Genomic DNA, 22,441 nt, shown 5'->3' on the forward strand with positions numbered 1-22,441 from the left:
AGCATACTTTTACATTCGAGTAATTCTTCTTTAGATAAATTCATTATTTTTTTTCTTGGCTTCAAAGCCTCGGCAAAGTTCGTGTTTGTTGTGGTGGTGGTGGCGGTAGTGGTGGTAGCAGTGGTGAAGACAATGGTTGTAGTAGTAGAGACATTTGTGGCGGATGACCTTGTGTCTTTGGTTTTGTTGTTGTTGCTGTTGTTGGTGGTAGTTGTAATGGTGGTAGCATTTGTGGTGGTTGTGGTGGCGGTGTTAGCGTTCATGCTAACACTGGCACCTGTTTGTGTGATGCTTCTCCCCTTCTTCCCTCCTTCATGAAGCTGTGGTGAAGGCAGTGTAGGGAAATCAACGTCGAAAGAGTTGGTATAGAGACCTGAGTTCGTTATGGGATCGTCTTCATGGCTTGAAAATGCCATCCTCAAAACAAAAAATGGCTAAGAAAGCCGAAATTAATTTTACAAAATCGGGAAATACGCCACACAGGGCAGATTTCCCGTGCAAACAAGTTGCACAACCGAATGTATCAGTTGTTGCACAACTTTTATATACAAAATATGATTCAAAAACAAACTTTTAAAGGCAAAAAGAGCAAACTTACACCGAGCCGATGTGTCTACCGTCCGTCCATATAGATAGATAGATAGATAGATAGATAGATAGATAGATAGATAGATAGATAGATAGATAGATAGATAGATGTTTCATTATTAGCCACACAGGGTCGAACACAGATAGGACAAATACAATGTGGAGTTTTTCTTTTCGAGGGGGACGAAAACATAGTAAAAAAAACAGAAGTAAGGACAACGATCAAAAGGAATTGAAAACCTTTGGGGTATATACAAAAAGGATAAATATATACAAAAGGTTCCCAAGAAATAGGGAGGTTTATCCGTGGAAAGAAAAACCTACGAAAAGACCACTATAACCTGGGGCAATACTGTTACATGTTAATAGATTTATTTACACAAGGTAAGTAACTCTCTGCTTTAAAATTTTTCCGTTTCATAGGATCATGCTCAAGGTGGCTTCGTCATTTATACGTGCCATCCTTGCTACATTCACCCATCTCTTTTTTGGAAACATTCATTAGACAACACTTGCCTCTCTACTCTCACCTTTCTTTTCAAGTGATACTTGAAAAAGTTGATGAGAGATTGACCAGAGAGGAAAGTATTTGTCTCTAATCCTTTCATACACGTCTACCAGATACATTCTTTCGCCATAGCCACAAGTACGATAAAAACAGCTCTTCCTTCCCGTTTAAAGGAAGGTGGCGTGATGATATTGACGATAGACTCGGTTGATAAACCAACTAGTCCCACACGTGACAGCAGTCGTTCGACATAAGCCCACAGGTCGGAAATGGTTGGACACTGCACGAGTGCGTGCAGTACGGTCTCGTCGCTCTGACCGCATCTCGTGCAGGTCGGCCCCGTGTTTCTCGAACCGTGTCTGTAGAGCTTATCCCGAACGGGTAGTGCTCCTCGTTAGCACTAATGGGATCTCTGGAAGTTATCCATAGGTCCCGGCCCGAAAGTCGTCTTAAACAGGCGAGTCAGGTATTCCTCGTCGACGTCCAGGTTCGCCCCGAGATCGTCGTCGTACCTGCCCTCCACTAATCCCCTATAGAATGACTTCGTTGTGATGCAGCCGCTCAAGGTCGACCCGGGACGGCAAAGTTGTTGCAGAGCAACGCGACACTCACGGTGCCATTCGCCATTCCTCGGCCTCTTTTTGATCCACGACTGCAGCTCGGTCATGGAGACGAGCTGCGGGAAAGCGCGCCGCACGAACGGCGACCACACCTGCTCACCGTCGTCTACGTAGAGCCGGAGATGTCGCAGTCTCAGCGCATGTCTGCGCATCATCAACCATGGCATACCCAGCCCTCCTTTCAGTGGGTGTTGGCAGCAAACGGATTGCCTGACCATCCGAACGCTTCCTTTCCACAAGAAGCGGAAGAGTATGCGTTCCAACTTGGTGATGGTAGGGTCGGAACAAGGTACGACGGTCAGGCGGTAGTTGATGACGGACGCGATGTACGCGTTCGCCACCTCCGCCCGACCTTTTAGGTACAGCTTCCTCTCGGCCCATTGCCGGGCTAGAAGTGACCAACCTATTCATTATCTCGTCCCAGTTCTCCGTTTGCGGGTCCGGACCGAACCAGACTCCAAGCAACTTGACCGGCCCGTCCGTCCAGCGTCCCACTACTGAGGCACTGCGGGACGGTATGGGGTTGCTTCTCCGGCTGCCGAGCCGCAAGCCCACCGACTTTTCCCGGTTGATTTTCGCTCCCGTCACCGTTTCGTATTCTTTCAGCGTCTCGCCGACCAGCTCGATGAGCTCGTGGCTAGATGCTATGACGGTGACCGTATTCCGACACGCTCGTCCTGCACCCCAGTTCTCGCGGGATGCCCCTCAGCGTCGCCAGCTTCCGTAGTAATGGCTCGAGAGTCAATACGTACAGAAGTGACGAGAGAGGGCATCCCTGACGGACCAAACGTGCAATGTAGAAAGGTCTTGATAGATGCCCATTGACGTGAACAACCGAACGGATGCCTCTGTACAATGCAGCCATCCAGCCGCGAAAAACGGGACCGAAACCGACTGCTATGAGGACAGCCTCCAAGTGTCGAAGGTCTACTCTATCGAAAGCTTTCGAACGATCTAAATTGATCAGGTCCCACCCATGCCAGGTTCCTTAACTACCCTGTCTACGATGTAACGCATCAGATGGAGGTTGTCATGGATGCTCCGGCTCGGCACGGCGCACGCTTGCGCTTTGTCGACCAGTTTCTCGATGACAAGCGCCAACCTCTTGGCTAACACCTTGGCCAAAATTTTCAGGTCTGCATTGAGCAGAGTGATGGGCCTAGAGTTATCTATGAAGTTCCCCTTGTTTGGATTTTTCTTCAGCAGCGTTACGGTTCCTCGGCTCACAAAACCGGGACTGCTCCCGTTCTGCTGCTAGTTGCAGTACACCGCTGCCAAGACGTCTCCAAACAAGTCTGGTATACAGTTGTAAAGCTCGTAGAGCAGACCATCCCAACCCGGCGATTTGTCCCTCGAGCATCCTGTCATCGCGTCCGTCACTTCCGCCGCCGTAATGGCAACTTCACAGCACTCTGCCTCTCTTGTCGAGAGTCGTGGCAGGCTGTGCAGGTAGGCACTGAAGTCCACCCTGCCTTCTCACTCGTCACTCGTCCCGAACAGTCGGGCAAAATGCCGCTGAAACGCTTCGCACATCTTGCTCGGCTCGAGAAATCACGTTCCTGTTTATCTACCAGAGACCGAATGGTGGCTCTGTTGCCCCGCTGCGCCTCCGCCACCCGGGCCTCTCGCGCGGCTCCAACACCTTCGCTCCTTAGAGCACGCAATCTTGCCCTGACAGTACATTCTTCGTGTTTGGCGTTGAAGTGTTGGTCGAGGGCCAACCTCGCCGCCAAAACGTCGGATGTGATGCCGCTTCTTATAGTCTCTTCTAACTTGCTATATCTAACTGCTTCAGCTTTTACTGCTCTCTTGAGAGCAAACCACCATTTGTTATTGATGATGGCTCCCGTCAAAGTCCTCTTTACTAATGTGCTAATTCGGTCTCTGAAAACCTGTCTCGACGGGAAAGACGCGTTCAGTTTCCAGTAACCGGGACACTGTATATGTGCCTGATCTAAGTCTAGCGTACACGTCACGAGATTGTGATCCGTGTAGCTGACTGTGTGGAATTGTGGACATCCTAAACTATCCCTATCTATTGTCCTACACAGTATCCTATCTAGATACGATCTCGACGACCCATGCGATTGTTCCATGTCCACGTTGGCACATTTGGGTGTTCGAGTCGGTACCTGTCAGACAGTTGAAAGCGTCTGAGCAGGTCTCTGAGGCATTTGCATCCTCTTCTATTACAGTCTCTCCCCACGTAGTCTAGATGCGTGTCCAAGGTAGCATTCCAATCCCCCACGAAAAGTAAAGGTCGAGACGTTCCCAGGAATACTTCTAGACATCGAAAGAAATCCGGCTGACCTGTTAAAGGTAGTACATAGACTGCTAGAAGTCGAAAAGCGCACCCATGGCTGCCGTCGACATCCAGAGCAACCAGTCTACCCTCCGGGTCTACGAATATCGTTTTGACTTCGAGATCCAGACTCTTGCGAAAAAGTACTGCCGTGCCACTACCGCCCATCCGCAGCAGACAGGGAGAAAAATAAATGTTAAACTGCCCGCCAAACATGGACTTTAGGGCCTGTGGCTCATGGAGTCTGTTTCCAAGGGGACCCCAAGCTACGCGCATTCACACAATCAATCTTGATCATGATCCTATTGAGTTGTGTGCTTTAAAACACAAACGAAAGGAACAGAGAGTTACTTACTGTTCGAAAGTTTTGTCTCCTCCTTTGATTTTTCATCAAGGAGTCTATTGTACAGTTTTTGCATAAATATTTCTGGCAGCCCCCTACCGCATTGGGGTAGAGAGATTTTATTGTGTGGTGCAATGTTGGTTTGATGTGGTAAATTTTTATGTGTTCTGGTGGTGTTGTGTATGGGTGGTTGTTTGTTTTAATGTCGTTTTGTGTAATGTTTGTTTTTGAGTTGATGTATTTCATCAACTCTGTGTTTTTTGTGTCTATTGCTGTGACATCATTTTTGTACTGTTATCATTGGTGTTGTTTGTGTTAGAGTTGGGAGTGTTTTCGGGAGTTGTGAATCTCCCTGCTTTGTTGGTGTTTGTCTTTGTTCTTTTTTTCCCCTTTTCCTCCTTCCTTTTCTGGCTATTTGCCATTGCTCACTACTTTCGTCTTCCGATGAAAGTTCTGAGGAATCGGAAGGGGGTAGGGGCATGTCATATGGATCTGTGTTTGTTTGTGTAGGTGGTTGTGCTGTTGCTTTTGTTGTTGTTGGTTGTTGACTTTCTGGTTGTGGTGTATGTGATATGGGGGAAAGGGGGATCAGTTTTTGTATTGCCTTTTGGTTTTACTGTTTTAGTTCTTGCTGTTGTAGGTGTTTTTCTAGATACTGTTGTATGTTCAATTGTTGGTGTTGGCGTGTGTGTTTCTTTTGTTTTACTCTCTTTGCTTGTTCTCTGTGTTGATGGTGGTGTGGGTAGTAAGCGTTCTTTTTTCCTTGTACTCATTCCTTATTGTGGTTGTTGTTCTTGCTCTTGTTTTTGTTGATTTTTCTTTGCTGTTGAGCAGTGGAGGTGCTCTTCGCTGCCATACAGGTAACAGCGAGGCCTCCTACCTTCTACGACTACATAAAGATTATGGCAGTCTGGCAGAGGAATATGGTGTGGGATGCTGTTTATTTGGTTCTCATTAATTTGTAGCAATAATTGAATCCTTTTTCCCAACCAGTTTTCTTCCTGCGAAGTAGCATACTCGAGAATGTTGAAGTCCTCCTCCATGCGGTAACAAATGGCGGACAAAACAGTTTTCTTCCTGCGAAGTAGCATACTCAAGGATGTTGAAGTCCTCCTCCATGCGGTAACAAATGGCGGACAAAAGCAATTGTGACTCTACCTCAGGAGGGACATTCTTGATTGAAACTTTGGTCACACGTTGACCAAGGTAGGTCGGAATTAAAATTAGTTTTTCCGACTGTAGGGTGAGTGTCGACAGCTCTTTGGCTTTTTCTTGGCTGTCGAAGCGAACCTGGATTGTGGCATATTTATTCCACCAGTTTACATATTTTTGGAAAACCCATATCGGGCGCAAGCATTTTTCAATGAGTTCTTAAGGTGCTTGTTCTGGTCTGCGTGTTTTTGCGTTTATGAGTTTGTATATTATTGTTCTCTTTCGTGTGGTCTCTATGATGTTTTGAGGAATGTTCAGGTGTAGACCTGAGCCCTTTTCTGTTAAGAGGGCTTTGGTTTGTTTGATTTGTTCTGGTGTGAAATGTAGAAGGGTATTTCTTTGTTTCAATGCTTCTGCGAAATTCGTGGTGGTGCTGTTTGTGGTGGTGGCAGGGGCGTCCGTTGTAGCAGCTGACGGTGAGGCTGTGGTGGTGGCAAAGGCGTCCGTTGTAGCAGTTGACGGTGAAGATGTGGTGGTGGTGTTGGTGCTTGTCTTTAAGGTCATAGCCTTTACGACGATATCGCTATTGTTATTGGTGGTGGTGATGGTGGTGGTGGTGGCAGTGTTAGCGGTCATGCTAACACTGGCACCTGTTTGTGTGCTACTTCTCCCTTTCTTCCTCTTTCGTGAAGTTGTGGTGAAGGCAGTGTAGGGAAATTAATGTCGAACGAGTGGCCAAACAGACCGCGTTCGTTATAGGATCGTCGTCATGGCTTGAAGATGCCATCCTCAAAACAAAAAAATGGCTAAGAAAGCCGAAATTAGTTTTACAAAATCGTGAAATACGCCACACAGGGCAGATTTCCCGTGCAAACAAGTTGCACAGCTGAATGTATCAGTTGTTGCACAACTTTTATATACAAAAGCTTCATGAGACCACTGCTGAGACGCTTCCGAAAAAAGAAAAGCCGTTGGAAAACAGATCATAGCAGCGACTCCATCTAAGAATATCTGAAGAAGGAATTGTATTCCGAAATATCATCGGACTATGGATAACTAAATTACAACAGGTATATAGTCCATTTTTTGTATTATAGTGCATTGCTAAACCATTCAAAACTTTTTATTCTTTACAAATACAAACAATACACAATTCTTCAAGCGAACTGCAATACTCTCCTATCTCTACGCCTGGGCCAGGCCGAGTTCGCAACCGCTGGGGAGTTGATCAAGCTATCTGAGAAACATGCTAAAATCGGATGCCAAATAAACTTTCTTAAACGCTGCCTAAAAAACAACAGCATTCCCAACACCATCAAGAACATACATCTACCCTCGTGTTTCTGCAGCCTTGCCCTTCGACGATCACTGAAATATATACGTACGGTCGTCATCAAAAAAATCATACACCATCTATACCAACAACTACATGAGCATATACGCAAATTCTCTGAAATAATATCCAGCATCACGTCAACCATTGAACATACATACCGAAGAACAACCGCAGCTCAATACTACCACCACTGCATTGACCAAGAGAAGAAACGCCTCAGACTTAAATTCCAGTGGCTTTGTACCAAATACCGACACAATTCGGCCTATTACACCAACACAGATGAACAGGACACGACCACAGAACGAGATAACACTAACACCAAGGACGCCAACACACCATCAGCAACAAAATCCCTAGTCACAGACTTGAGTAGGTCACTCTCCCATGAAGAACTAGAACTTCTCAATCTGGGCCCTAAATTTATCTTGAGCCAACAGCCGAATGGAAAAGTCTTATTCGACCTGGAAGCCAACTTTTGTCGAACAGCATACCAACTCAAATGGCTAACGGTAATAAAGAAGAACAACAACATACCCGGCAAATTTCCTACGTACCAATTAGACCACCCACTCCACCCTCCCCCAACCAACCAAGAACTCAACCACAAACTATCCAGATTGAAACAGTCTATCTCCAACATCTTGAGGAAGGAATCGCATATAACCCCAAACTTAACCAAGGTGCAACATAAAACACTGACTAAACTAAAAAACAAAAACCTTGTATACTTACCATCAGATAAAGGAAAAGAAATCTGCGTGATTTCTTGTGAAATATATGATAGACTGGCACAAGAACATTTAAGCAATGACAGACTATATTCTGAAGTGACAGATATAACTGCGACCAGGATTGAGGACCGAATTAACACCGCATGGACGAACATCTGTAGACGGAGACAAATACATAATAAATTCAAGAACAATTTCATCACAAAGAACAGTAAGAATAGCAGCACGATCCAGATTAGACCCATCGTCTCCAGTATGGAAGGACCTCTATATAAAATATCCTGGTTACTTTCTCACATCCTGAAACCCATACTCTCCACCTTTCCGGCACACGTCAAGAACTCCGACGAAGTCATCAAAAGACTGCACCATTTACCCCTAGACCAACTCAAGCAAAACAAATACGCCTTTAGTCTTGACCTTGTCTCAATATACACAATGGTGCCAGCACACTCAGCAGTCAACCTATAGACTGACTGCATAATAGCGTCCAACATCCAATGTTTCGAACTTACCGCAGCTGATATACAACAACTTTTGTCCATCATCGTGGACAACACCTATATGAAAACAATTTTTAACAACTTGTTTATCGATATATCATTGGATTCATTTAATAACAGGCTAAATTTTCTATCTCCTATATCAGAAATCAAATCTCCATCAAAATATGGAGCTAGAACATTTCTCATAAAATTTGCACATTTTGTATGAAGCTACTTCACTTTGGACATAATATCATTCATTATCAGAGATATAATTCTTACATAGCTCTATTAAGTGATCACAGCTATTAAATGAGTGGCAACAAATAAACATTGTTAAATTTGCTTCAAGCATAGATGTCTTATCATTTTTGGTTTTAATAAAATTGGTAAGAAGTATCATTTGCTGTGGAGTTGATGCCTTATGTTTCTTTGCTTTACAGTGGTTTACTAAAAGAGAATATTTCACCAACATATTACATCTACAATATCTGCCGTGTGCTTTAGATTGGTCACTAGGTACTTCACACAACCACTTAGTAAACGCTGGCATCTTAAGTCATTCCTTTCGGAATTTTTGCTGGTACAACTTGGTATTTTCTTTGCCCATTTTAATGTAGTGGGATGCAAGAAAATAAATTGAATGATTAATAAAAATATAAAATTGAAAACACAATTTATCAGTTTGCCACCAACAATTCTTTCATTCGCCGTTAACAGTTCTTATGTTTGCTGCTTACAAATTCTTGAGGTGAAGAATACTGATTCAGTATGCAGGGTGGCCAACTTATAAATGGAAAAGTAAAATCTGCAGAACTCCTAAAATTGTGTTCTGATATAACTTAGATTGGTTTTCGGCCATTATCGGCCCAGGCCATGACTAACTCAATAGCACCTCCTGGAAAAGTCTTTTAGTTAATTATTTCGTGACACCATGGACCACCCGAGCAGAAAGTTGTTGTTGGTTGAGACGTATCCAGGTGTGGGTGGTTCATCCGGTATTTCTTGGAGGAATTTGTGCAGGTACTGTTTGAAAATTGTGAGGTATTTTTCTACTATAATTTCTTTTGAGATAACATTGAAAAGTGCAGGACCATTTGCAGTGAAGAAATTGTGTCGCAATGTTATCATGTGATGTGACCTCGACCTTTGTAGGGGACGCATTGTCTTGGGTGAATTGTAAACATAATGCCAATATCATTTGGATAATATTGGTAGAATATTTTCCACATGGTACAAATAATGTATCGCTCACGGCGGCGTTGCAGAGAATAGAGCTTCAGCTGTTTAAGTCGAGCCCAAGAATCAAATCTCATCATATGCACACTCCAACTAAGGTTTTTGTCGACTGTTACACCTAAGTCTCTGATATTATCCGACGGTTCAAGTAGATCTCCCGGCGGTAGTGTATATCGTTGTTTGAGTGTGCCCTCTTTTCCAAAACGGATGAGCTCAAATTTTTCTTCGTTCAACTGCATATTGTTTTTCTGTGCCCACTGGGTTACTTGCTCATAGGTCCCATTGAAACATTGTTCGATCATATTCTCCCTTAATGACTTTCTGGAGCTTAGAGTCATCTGCAAATATTTTTATGGTGCTATGTTCAATTAAATCTGCAATGTCATTGATATAGACAATAAAAAGAAGTGGATCCAGCAAAGTACCCTGCGGGACTCTGCTGGTGACTTTTGTTGGTTTTGAGTGGATGCCATCAACTACAACACGCTGGGTCCTATTTGTTAGGAAATACTTAATCCGTTGAAGTAGCATTCCATCGACTCCAGCGTTGAATAGTTTCTTTAACAGTATATTGTGGTTGACTCTATCAAAAGCCTTGCTGAAATCAAGGTATATGACACCCGCGTTGGAGCCCTCAGTTAGTGCATTTAAGTTGTCATCAAAGTAGTGGAGGAGCTTGCTTTCAATCTTACATTTAATATCTATTGGTAAAACCACAAATATAACTTACAATAATTGAAAAAATGTAGAAATATAAAGGGGGAGACCCCCGCCAACTCCATACTTCTACACAAGATATATAATCAAAAACAAGCATGAAAAAACGCGTCTATTTTAAAACAGTCAAACTGAAAGTAAATCAGTCAACCTGTCATCACTACAGAATAAAGCATTGTTAGGACGAATTTCCATGCTTTCATTCTTTGCAACATATTTACGTTATTGTGTAGTGAGTTCAGGTGCTGACATGAGTTATCTCTTCTCCCCATCCCCCCACCAGCACCACTCTGTATCCAAGCCGGGGTAGGGGTGTATGGAAAAGTTCATAACTTGATCTTCCTTTTGATAAATTTTCATTTGAAGTTTCATGAAAGTGAAAGAAAAATAACGAAAGTAGAAAAGGAGGAAAAAGAAGAAAAAAGGGTAACTACTGGGGAAATGTCATGATCAGAGGAAAACTATTATTGGTAATGGGATAGCGAATGAAGAGTAATTGAACTCATCGGACTGCGTGCTATGTTTTATAGCTAACAATAAACAACAATAAAATCTAAAATGCTAAATGAAATTTTAAACGTGCTATTTTCCCTGCTAAATGCTAAATTCAAAAATTTTCTGCTAAATCTAGCATAAAATATGCTAAATTTGCACCCATGGTTCTTATGTTAGCTCCTATTGCATGTGCAATCATTCTTTTCACCTAACTGTTGTTCTTAGGGTCCCGGGTGGGTATGGTCCAAACTACTCCAGCGCTCTGTGGTGCTTTTCTTCGCTGCCGAGCTGATGGTGGGTGGTCTTCCCCTCTGTGACCTGGTCATGTTTGTTTCGGTAGTTACAGTCATAACTTAGTTTAAGGAGGAGACCCAGTTCCTTCATATTGACTTCACGGAACTCTCCCTCACTCTCACAGTAATCTCAGTACATTTTTCCACAGCAAAATCTATGTCTATAGATGGATAGAATGAAACTACAACCCACTACACAATTTATGAGGTCGTTGGAGTAATTGCAGCTACTGATTCTACTTAGGAGATCCTCCGTGCTCACATCTGGGGACATTTCAATGAGTGGTCGTAACACTTGTGAGAGGAAGTCGAATAGCCTATAATTGCTGGAGATATTCGCTCCGCAAACAGGCTGGGTTGAGGGTCCCATAACAGGGTTCACACAGGATTTATGGTCCTTACGTAACACGTATAGCGTAGGAACATCGTTGTTGAATACTTGGAAATTTTGTGCAGTCCTTTTCTTGGGTTGGAGTGTGTTGCACCACATTCCCATGTGTGTACTGAGGTGTGTTATGTTCATTGTTGTTACTGTTGTTGTTGTGGCTGTTGTTATTGTTGTGGGTGGCGTTGATGCTGGTGGTGGTGTAGATGATGTGGTTGGTATTGTTGTCTGTGTGGGGGATGTTGCGGTTATTGTTGTCATTGTTGTTGTTATTATCATCGCTATTGCTGTTGTTATAATTGTTGTTTTTGGTTTCGTACATTTGTGTTGTTGCTGTTGTTATAGTTGTTTGTGTAGGGGATGTTGTGGTTATCATTGTTGTTATTGTTATTGTCACTATTGTTGTTATCATTAACATTGCTATTGCTATTGTTGTTGTTTTTGGTTTCGTATGCTTGTGTTGTTGTTGTTGTTTATTGTCCTAACCTCCATCTTATTTTTAAGATCGTTTTTTTCAATCTCAGATAGACAATCAAATCAATTTTTCTCGCCTGCTTATATGTAGCAAATAGTTTATTAAACTAAATTAGAGGTAAACGTATTGATTTATAGCGATTGTAGCTTTAGCAATTTTAGTTATTTTATATAAAAAAATTTTTTGTCAATTCTATTTAGTATCGTTTAAGTTTTCCTTTGTTTACATAGTTGTAATGATCATAACTATTGCGCACAAATATGAATGACGCGATACTATAGAATAATTAATTAGCAGTTTTTGATATGTCATTTTCTTTTTGTTTTTTTTACTTCCATATTTTAGCAAACGTACGCGCAATTACATGATATTGTTACTGCTCTTTCTCCCCACTCTATCTCTATTTCTCTCTTTCTCTCTCTCTCTCTCCCTCTCTCTCTCTCTCTCTCTCTCTCTGTATATATATACATATATATATATATATATATATATATATATATATATATATATATATATATATAACACCTAGTTCACCCTAACTGCAACACCACCACTAATAACAATTATTATGTATAACAAACGCACGCCCACAACTATGTCCTACATATTTGTTTATAAGTATGTATATATATACTGATAACGTTTTATTTAAATATATACATTACCAAAACGCACACATCTGAGCGTGTCATGGGTCGACCAACACGTTGGAACATAACTCCTTTCAGAAAATTCTCCTCTGAGGAAATACCCAATTAACCAGTTTCAATATGAAAATTTTAAATTAATTTAATTTAATTTAGTTTCTCTAATTGAATTAATTGGATATGGAAACGGCTATAGGGATAGGAATTTCATATTATATTGATTTGAATATCTTTGAATAAACTGATGTCTATACGTCTATTTTATTTTTTCATATATATATATATATATATATATATATATATATATATATATATATATATATATATATATATATATATATATATATATATATATTGATATAAATAGCTATTATTCAAGCATATCCCCAATACTTCTAAATAAGGCTCTTATTTTTGCTAACAATCGCTCTCTCATTACTAGGGATAAGATCGATATTATTTTGTTAGCTAGAAGAACTATTATTGAATTTGATGATAAGCTCTGGACTAGGGCCGATACCCCAGATAACTTCGATATAGCAATGGGGTCGAGCGACTCGGCTGAAATTACGAATCTAGTAGGAGCATACCTCTTATATAGCTTAAATAAAGAAATCCCAGAGCTAAGGGGCAGTCTATATAGAGATGATGCTTTATTCATCATCCCTAGTAATAATAAATCGTTCATTGAAAGAATAAGAAAGAGAATTAGAAATTTTTTTAGAAGTTTCAACCTAAATATTACATATGAATATGGTAATAAGATTGTTAATTTTTTAGACGCCACTCTTAACATAGAAGCTAGATTATACTATCCATATAGAAAAGAGAATGAAGTTACTAGATATGTAAATAGATTATCTAATCACCCACCAAATGTATTAAATTCTATAGTTAAAAGTATTTCTGAGAGAAGCAAAAGTCAAACATAAAATAATAATAATAATAATAATCATAGATGTTATAACAAGCCTAATAACTTAATTAGTAGTGATGATGGACCAAATAAAAAGCAACCCTATATACCTAAGAATTTAACTAATAAGAAAAATAATAAAGTACATTTTAAAAGTAGACTACATGCTAACACTAGTGGTAAACCTGTGTTAGTAAATAGTAATGGCAAAGCAAATGATATAAATAAAAAGTATTCCACAACAAAAAGAACTACCAATCATAATAATAATATTGTTCTGGGAAATAATAGTAATCAAAGTATACCCTATATCCACTCACACAATAAATTTAAGAGAAAAAATAAAAACTCTATCTGGTTAAATATCCCTTTCAACTGTGCAATATCCACGAATATTTACAAAAAATTTATGAATATTTTACAAAACAATTTCCCTTCTTCCCACAGATATAGTAGAATTTTTTCTTGTCATACAGTCCGAATTTCTTACTCTACCCTTCCTAATGTAGGTACAATCATAGCTAGGTTAAGCAAAAAGAACATTAGGTTAACTAGAATCAATGAAGTTAAGAATAGTGGATATGGTTATATGAATATAAATAATAATCTAACAAATGCCAATAGTAATATTGCTAATAATTACATAAATAGAAGTAGAAATAATAGTGACAATGGAAATTATGAGGATAATAATAATATGCTTAGTCCTGCCAACCATAATTTTAACCAACAAAAAGAATGCAGCAGTATTGATGTTGAGAGTTTAATTGAAGTAGATGATGGGTTCAACTCCAATGAAAATAATGGAAATCAGGGATCTAGTTCATATAATATCAATATGCCTAATGTTGAAGGAATAATTCTAACTGATAGCACATCAGGAAACGAGTTAAATAATGATGGAAATGATCAAAATATACCTAATAGTAGAATTGAGGAAGGGATAAATAATATTAGTGTAAATAATTGTAACAATAATAATAGAGATATTAGTAATGATATAGGTGTGGTTGATAGCTCCACTAGGTGCAACTTCAGAAATAAGTCCTATTGTCCGTTATTAGGCAGATGTTGCACCCGTAACGTAGTGTACAAATGCATTATAAGTACGATAACCGAGAATTATATTTACGTAGGATGTAGCATTAATCTGAAACAGAGAATACATAACCATAGGTCTTTTTTTAGACTAAGACATAAGGCAAATAGTACGACATTAGCAAATAAAATTTGGGAGTTAAAAGATAATGGTATTAGTTTTAGCCTTAAATGGGAAATTATAAGAAAAGCTCAACCTTATAGAAATAGTAGATATGGATGTGAATTATGTTCTATGGAAATATATGAAATTCTTAAACTTAGAAATAATCCTAACCTAATCAATAATAGATTAGACCTTAGAGTATCGTGTGTACACTGCTCTACTCGCACTTTTAAATTTTTTAAAAAGTAGTTAAAATTATCAAAATATGGTATTTTAACTTCTACCATGTTCATCTTGGGCTACTAATTAGCACATATTTTAAATTGGAAATTGAACCTTTATAACATATATTTCTGATCTCTCACCTTAACATTCTTGTGATAACTAAGATTTCAACTTTATTCCATGAAGGGTAATTCTTCACATTACTTCTGCTACTGCTGTTAGTTTTTAATATGTATCTTAACCCTATGTAGCTTATTAGAATAGGAAGTTTTATAAGTTCTTAATGTTTTTAATTAGTTCCCAAAATTTAAATTTTATTTTATTTTATTTAATGCTTGACTCTAAAAGGACCCTTATTATTATTACATTATTTCAGGGCTTGTAGTGGTAGTGTCGTGTTTATTCTATATTTTGACTTAAATAAATCTAATCCTTATTCCATTAATAATCTGTAATTAGCCCATGTCAGTCTTAAAACAAGTTCATGACTATATAAGATAGTATAATTAAACTAGTAATCAATTATCATGTTTCTATATTGGATGTCCTTGTTAATTCCAACTATTCTTTTTTTGTCCCTTAAACCTTAATAAACCCATTATTATAAACTATATAAATCCTATACCAATTCTTTACATTATAAAAATTAAGCTTACCTTTTATGTATCTTTAAAATAGTATTATTATATATATTAGCTTAAATTTTTTTAAAATATTTTTTTTAAATAATTCAAAATAGTTTTCTGAGCCCAGTATATACAATATTCTTAAACTTTACACCTTATCTATAGCTTTTGAATTCAAAATTGACACTACTTCAGGGTTTTTGTATAAACCTATTACATTTTTATTATTAACAATTTTATCATTAATATACTTCTTATTATTAACATATTAATTAAGCTAATATTTATATCTACAAATTTTCCATACTTAGTATATGTAAAACAATACTGATGCTTTATTCAGACTAAAGAAAAAGCCCTGTTGATTTAAATGCTTAAGGTTTAATTCCCCAACATTATCATAGCAGTAAAAAAAAACAACCTAAAATAGTGTTGCCACTCTGACCAGAGAAACCTTTATAACCATATCCATGTATAATGCTTACACCTTCCCTTTCCTTAGAAGTGATTACCCCTTATACTATAACCACTAGATAAGAGACAATAAAATCAGAGACAGTTAGAATTCTACCTAGAACTAATTACTAGCCTACTAGCCTTGGCTATGTCAAGATGGATTTTTATGTATTCTTCTTCCCACTTGGATTTTAAATGTTGCCACAATTATATGTCTATTCGACTGTAATTTTCTACATTTTTGTGCAGCTGAAGATTGCTCTACATATTATATTTAATGTAATGCTCGCATTACTTAAATAAATGGAGTACCATGAAACGTGCGTACTGCAATCATCTTTAAAATCCGTGTTGCTTATTTTGATATATATATATATATATATATATATATATATATTGTCTGTTAAAGTCTGTCATACCGGCCATGATGAAATACCACAAGGTATAGAAAATACGTATTCTCCTTTATATATTTAATCCTTTATATTGAACACTCAATATTTCATATATTCAATAAGACATATTCCATATTTTCAATAAGACATCCAATACTTTATTTCATTGTACCATCCATTTTTATATTATATATAATATTAATTTTACAAGAATATAAATAAAACATAAAAAACAGAGTTGGAACTCTTTTAAATAAAATAATATATTCCTCTATACACAATCATAGAAAACCCCTTTTTGTATTTATTTTTACTCACACACACACACACACACACACACACACACACACACACATATATATATATATATATATATATATATATATATATATATATAGATAGATAGATAGATAGATAGATAGATAGATAGATAGATTCAGATGATATTTTGATATATATATATGTGTGTGTGTGTGTGTTCAGATCTTCACATGGTTTTAGGAATGTCTAATTGCGAATATATTTTGGGAAATGAATGTGTGTTTTACATCAACACAACACAGCTGTAATATATTACTAGCAATTTTTCAGCAACAAGTTTTAATATTCAAATATAATGACTTAATCCTCTCAGAGAATTATCTTTACAAGCAATAAATCTCTTCAAACTAGGACTAGATAAAATCTATCTGTGTCTCTCATGGATTAATAGTTGATACACATCTTTGGGGTTGTGACTCAACAAACTAAAAATAAGAAAATTGTTTAGGTTGCAATATTAGCAACATTAAAGGCGGCGATCTGGCAGAAACGTTAGCACGCCGGGCGAAATACTTGGTCGTATTTCGTCTGCCGTTACGTTCTGAGTTCAAATTCCGCCGAGGTCGACTTTGCCTTTCATCCTTTCGGGGTCGATATAATCGACTTAATCTATTTGTCTGTCTTTGTTTGTCCCTTCTGTGTGTAGCCCTTTGTGGGCAGTAAATAAATAAAAAATGTTAGCACGCCGGGCGAAATGCTTGGCGGTATTTCGTCTGTCTTCACGTTCTGAGTTCAAATTCCGTTGAGGTCGACTTTACTTTTCATCCTTTCGGGGTCAATAAATTAAGTACCAGTTACGTACTGGGGTCGATCTAATCGATTGCCCTCCTCCCTAAAAATTTCGAGCCTTGTGCCTAGAGTAGAAAAGAATATTAGCAACATCAACTTTGCTAAAGGAGCATTTCTTTTTAATTAGCATGGTTCCCTCTGCTTCTGTGGAAACAGCTATGACAAATATGGTGCTGCTGCTGAAGACCTCTGTTATTCAAGCTGTCCAGGCAACAAAGAAGATTTCTGTGGAGGTTATCTAACAAATTCTGTTTACAAAGCAGGTAAGATTGTTTTTACTTTTGGTCAAATTATTTAACTGTCTATTTATTGACATAATAATATTGTGGCATGGGCAGCTTTGAATGAAACAGATTCATGTAAGTTGATTTAAGAAATCCTTTTATCACCAGTTGTAAGCATTGTTAAAGAACTATTATTGGTAATGGGGTAACGGATGATGAGTAATTTCCCAATATTTTGAATTGAAAGTGTTTCGTGTGTTTTAACAAGCATGGTATTAATTAAAGGCATTTGGCTACAATTTCGGCTGCCTTTAATAGTAATGGGAAGACATTTAAACATTATTAAGTAGAATATCACACAAAGAACGGCCGCTTTTTGTGCTGCTATGAGAAAAGTATGCATTATAGGTTGCATATATAAATGAAGAACCTATATACAACTAGAATCAGCTAAAAAATTCCATGAAAATAATCTGAAAAATCACACACATAAAAGGACATGAACTCATCGGACTGCATGCAATTGTTTTATAGCACTTGGTTGGCACTCCGTCGGTTACGATGACGAGGGTTCCAGTTGATCCGATCAGTGGAACAGCCTGCTCATGAAATTAACGTGCAAGTGGCTGAGCACTCCGCAGACACGTGTACCCTTAACGGAGTTCTCGGGGAGATTCAGCGTGACACAGAGTGTGACAAGGCTGGTCCTTTACAATACAGGTACAACAGAATCATGAAGAAAGAGTGAGAGAAAGTTGTGGTGAAAGAGTACAGCAGGGTTCGCCACCATCCCCTGCTGGAGCCTCGTGGAACTTTAGGTGTTTTCGCTCAATAAACACTCACAACGCCCGGTCTGGGAATCGAAACCGCGGTCCTGCGACCGCGAATCCGCTTCTCTAACCACTGGCCATTGCGCCTCCACTATGTTTTATAGCTAACAATAGAAAACAATATGTATGCCATTGTCAGCATGTACCTTTAATTGTACAAAAAAGGCTTTCTTCAAACTTTACATATGTAATCATGACACCTTTTGTATTTTTAGGGAAAATTTCAAAAGAAACGGGTAAGTGAAGTTATATTTTGAAAACATCTAAATGTAATTGCTACTGCTTTGAATAACAGATGCAAACGGTTTTTATATATTATCTAAATTGTCTTTCTAGATTCAACACATAATTCAGTAATGCATTCTTTTAATTTCTATCAAACAATGCAAAAGCTGACATAATGGAGAGTCATACACGTATGATACATCAATACTGCATTTGCTGTTGTACTTTGCTGTTTAAATTGATGTCTTGCAAGTAACTCGCACATGCAAGTGCTACCAGTCGAGAACTCCGCATACCGGAAGCCAGCGAGTGAATGGGGTCATTAGGAGAGAATGATCTAGCACCGGCCCCGCTTGCTAGATCAACTGGTTATTAAAAACAAAGCTCAATATTTCTTTAGCCATCGCTCATCGTCTCTTTTTAACCAAATCCAGTGGCTAGCCTTCTCCACTGTATTTTGCATATCACTCATGGTGGTATTTACCTTATGATAAGTTAGGCCTAACGATAACAGCAGTCGTCTCACACTGTGTCCTACAAACCCTCTACATCCAACTTCGAATACATTGGAGAATGTATTGGAGAATACATTGCTTTCCATTCCTCCAAGTTCAATTATTATAATCTTTTACAAAATGAAATCCAGCAATGTGTATGTGTGGGTGTATATGTATGTACAAAACTGTGTATATTTCAACCATATTAGAAGTCATTATTAACATCATGCGAGTGTGTGTGTGTAGGTGGGTGTAGGTATATAAAGATGTATATTTCCTCATCATCATCATCGTTTGACGTCAGCCTTCCATGCTGGCATGGGTAGAACGCTTCGACAGGAGCTAGCCAGGCAGAAGCCTGCACCAGATTTCTGTGTCTGTTTTGGCAGGATTTTTTCAGCTGGATGCCCTTCCTAACACCAACCACCCAGCAGAGTGGACTGGGTGCTTTTTACGTGGTACAAGCACAATCGAGGTCAGTTTTGGCAAGGTTTTTACAGTTGGATGCCCTTCCAAACGCCAACCACTTTACAGTGTGAACTGGATGCTTTTTAAGTGACACCTGAACTGACAGGGTCACCAAGTAACTTACAAGACAAAAAAATCTTTTGAGATGGGAGGGGGCATTGGAGGAGGTGATCTTGTGTCAGATGATGAAAGGTTATAGTGAGACAAAGAGACAGAAACAGGTGTCTTGTTGTAGAGGAGTACAAGGCTACCCCGCTGGAGAGAGAGAAAGAGAGAGAGAAAGAGAGAGAGAAAGTGGGAGACAGCAGGATAGAGATGGTGGTAAAGTGCCAAGAATACTCACAAAGGACGGAGATCAGAATATAAATGGGATGGTCGAGTAAAAGAAGGTATAGATGGTGGCAAGTGCCAGGGCATATCCTTGAGGTTCAAACGTCATAATATAAGTGGCAGACATTACCAAAGAAGCGTTATTAGAGAGTAGTGAGTGGTGAAAAACCTGGGATATAGAGTGGAGGGGTCTACTGGATAGCAATGATACAGGGAAACAGAGCCGTGAGGACAGGCTTGGGGAGTGGGAGGTGAGCATAGTGCATGATGGAGGAAATGTGAGGAAGAGAAGATATGTAGTTTGGTTTATGTGAGAAGTTTTCTTGTTACGTGTGGATGGAACACACAGTACTTCTAGAACTCAGTTTCGCTGATGTGGGCGAGTCTTCTCAAGAACCTCATATTGTCAGACATCTCGGTCCATTGTCATTTCTTCCATGAGGCCCAACATCCTGAGATTTCTTTTCGAATTCTGCTAAAGATTCAGCAATAAGAGCAAGGTTATCCGCATATAGCAATTCTCATAAGCATCCAGTTTTGAATTCCTCTGTTATGGCCTGGAGGATATAATGAATAAGAGCGGGCTGAGAACTGAGCCTTGATGAACCTCTACTTGTACGCTAGATTCATCACTGTATTCATGGCCAACTTTCACCTTAATGACAGCACCACTGTACATGGCTTGTACAGCTTTAACAATCCACTCCTCTACTCCTAACTTCCTTAGAGACCACCAGATAACAGCAGGGAACTATGTTGAAAGCTTTCTCCGCGTCGATGAAGGCTAAGTACAATGGCTTTCTTTTGGACAAGTACTTTTCCTGTCTCACTAGGAAGTTGACATCTGTGGTACTCTTCCCAGGTACAAAATCTAACTGCATCTCATCTAGTTTAATTCTATTCCTAATCAATTGAGCTATAACCCACTCAGTAACTTTTATGACTGGTCAAGCAGTTTGGTACCTTTGTAGTTGTTTCTATCTTAGGCATCACCTTTACCCTTGTAGCAGCTAACTATGATACTACTACACCAGTCATTGAGGAAGGTGCCTTCCTAAATAATTTGATTAACTATACTGGTGACTAAAGCTGTATCCTACACCACCGGAAATTTTAATAATCTTGGCAGTGATTCCTGATGGCCCAAGGGCTTTCAACTCTGATGGCTGGTCCCTCAATTGGTTTTTAATATTTGGTAGACTCGCCTTCTCCCATTCATTTTCCACTTTTAGTAACCTTTAATAGTGACACTTCCATATATCTTTTTTCTCTGAGTCACTAAGTGCAAGCATATCATTATCCATTCGCACACATTTCTCACCCACCGCATCTCTATTCTCTCTGATACCTGCTTTGCAATACTAAACACCTCACATCGCTGATCCTCCCGCTATACAACATTTACAAATCTCTTACCTTCTGCTATGTAAACTTGTCGCCTCGCTGCCCTTCTGACTACCTGATATAATTCTTTACTTCCACCCCTTTTCCAGTCTTTCCAGGTCTGTCAGTTTGCTTTTATAGCACCTTCTACCTCCTTGTTCCACCACCATGTCACCCTTGGTCTAGCTAGGATTCTGTACCAACCACAGATTTCGTCTGTAGCCCTCAGTAGATTGTCCCGCAAGAACTTCCAATTGTCCTCTAAGCTATATGTCCCCAACTCTTCCTCTCTTTCGTCAGAAACTTCCATTAGTAAATATCATTGTGCCAACATTAATAATAGCGGCCCCGAGATTAAGTACTTGGGAGTGATGGTGAGAAGGCTGTTGTAGAACTTTCGTCATCACCTGAAAAGAAGATCTGTGCAAATGCTTGCCAGCGAGATTAGTGCTTTGGTACAGAGTTTATTCTGTGAATTGCAATGAATCACAGTTTCCTCCATTTTCTACAATATCTAGAGCAAGAACTAACAGATGAAGTAGGTGTGAGAATAGGAAATAGAGGTTGACCAGAAAGAGAGGATAGGGTGGCTACATAGGACGGTTTAAGTATTATATGTCTAAATATTTATATATGAGGTACCTTTAACAGTATACGACACGCATCCGGGCGCTTGCATGAAGGTATAAGGGTATAAGCAAAATATGTACTCCCACACACACAGTACAGAAGGAGTATATGAGTCGCCAGGTGAAACAGTTCATGTACGGATTAAAATGATGTGGGGGAGGAGACATAACAGATGTGCAAAAATGGACGTTGTGTACCGACTTTGCACAAACTAAGTTTAGTCCCCACATAGCTAGATGGGCTTTGAAGAAAAGTCGTACTATTTAACAATTATTATTATTATTATTATTATTATTATTATTATTATTATTATTATTATTATTATCATTATTGTCATTATTGAGTCATAGAGCAGTGCATATCATCAAAGTGACACTAGGGTACAAATATACGAAGCCCAGTATAGCCATCATGACTACCCGTCTGATAAGGGTACACCAGGCATATGCATCACAACCATATGTGCGCGACATGGTGATCTCTTATCAAGATAAACAGCGCATGACCTCGCAGGTGGGGGCCCTGTTAGGATTTTCTTCAGGTCGAGTAGCCCATCCCACTCAAAAGGTATGTGAATAAAGGTTATATAAGGATGTTGAACAA

At 39.0% G+C, this 22,441-nt stretch overlaps 1 protein-coding gene across 9 annotated transcripts in view; it reads left to right on the forward strand.

The window, feature by feature from the left end:
• LOC106869731 (uncharacterized) overlaps positions 1-22,441 on the forward strand; it is a 179,232-nt gene that overhangs the window by 57,324 nt on the left and 99,467 nt on the right. For all 9 annotated transcript variants that reach the window (XR_016244001.1, XR_016244002.1, XM_089361593.1 and 6 more), the window contains exons 10-11: positions 17,379-17,514; positions 18,521-18,541. Coding sequence is in view for 7 of the 9 variants with exons in the window: in XM_089361593.1 (XP_089217719.1) it covers positions 17,379-17,514; positions 18,521-18,541 (157 nt within the window). In the remaining 2 variants the exon portion in view is untranslated. The remainder of the gene's footprint in view (positions 1-17,378; positions 17,515-18,520; positions 18,542-22,441) is intronic.

The sequence above is a fragment of the Octopus bimaculoides genome, chromosome 13, assembly GCF_046866305.1.
Source record: "Octopus bimaculoides isolate indiv1 chromosome 13, ASM4686630v1, whole genome shotgun sequence".
Lineage (NCBI taxonomy): Eukaryota > Metazoa > Mollusca > Cephalopoda > Octopoda > Octopodidae > Octopus > Octopus bimaculoides.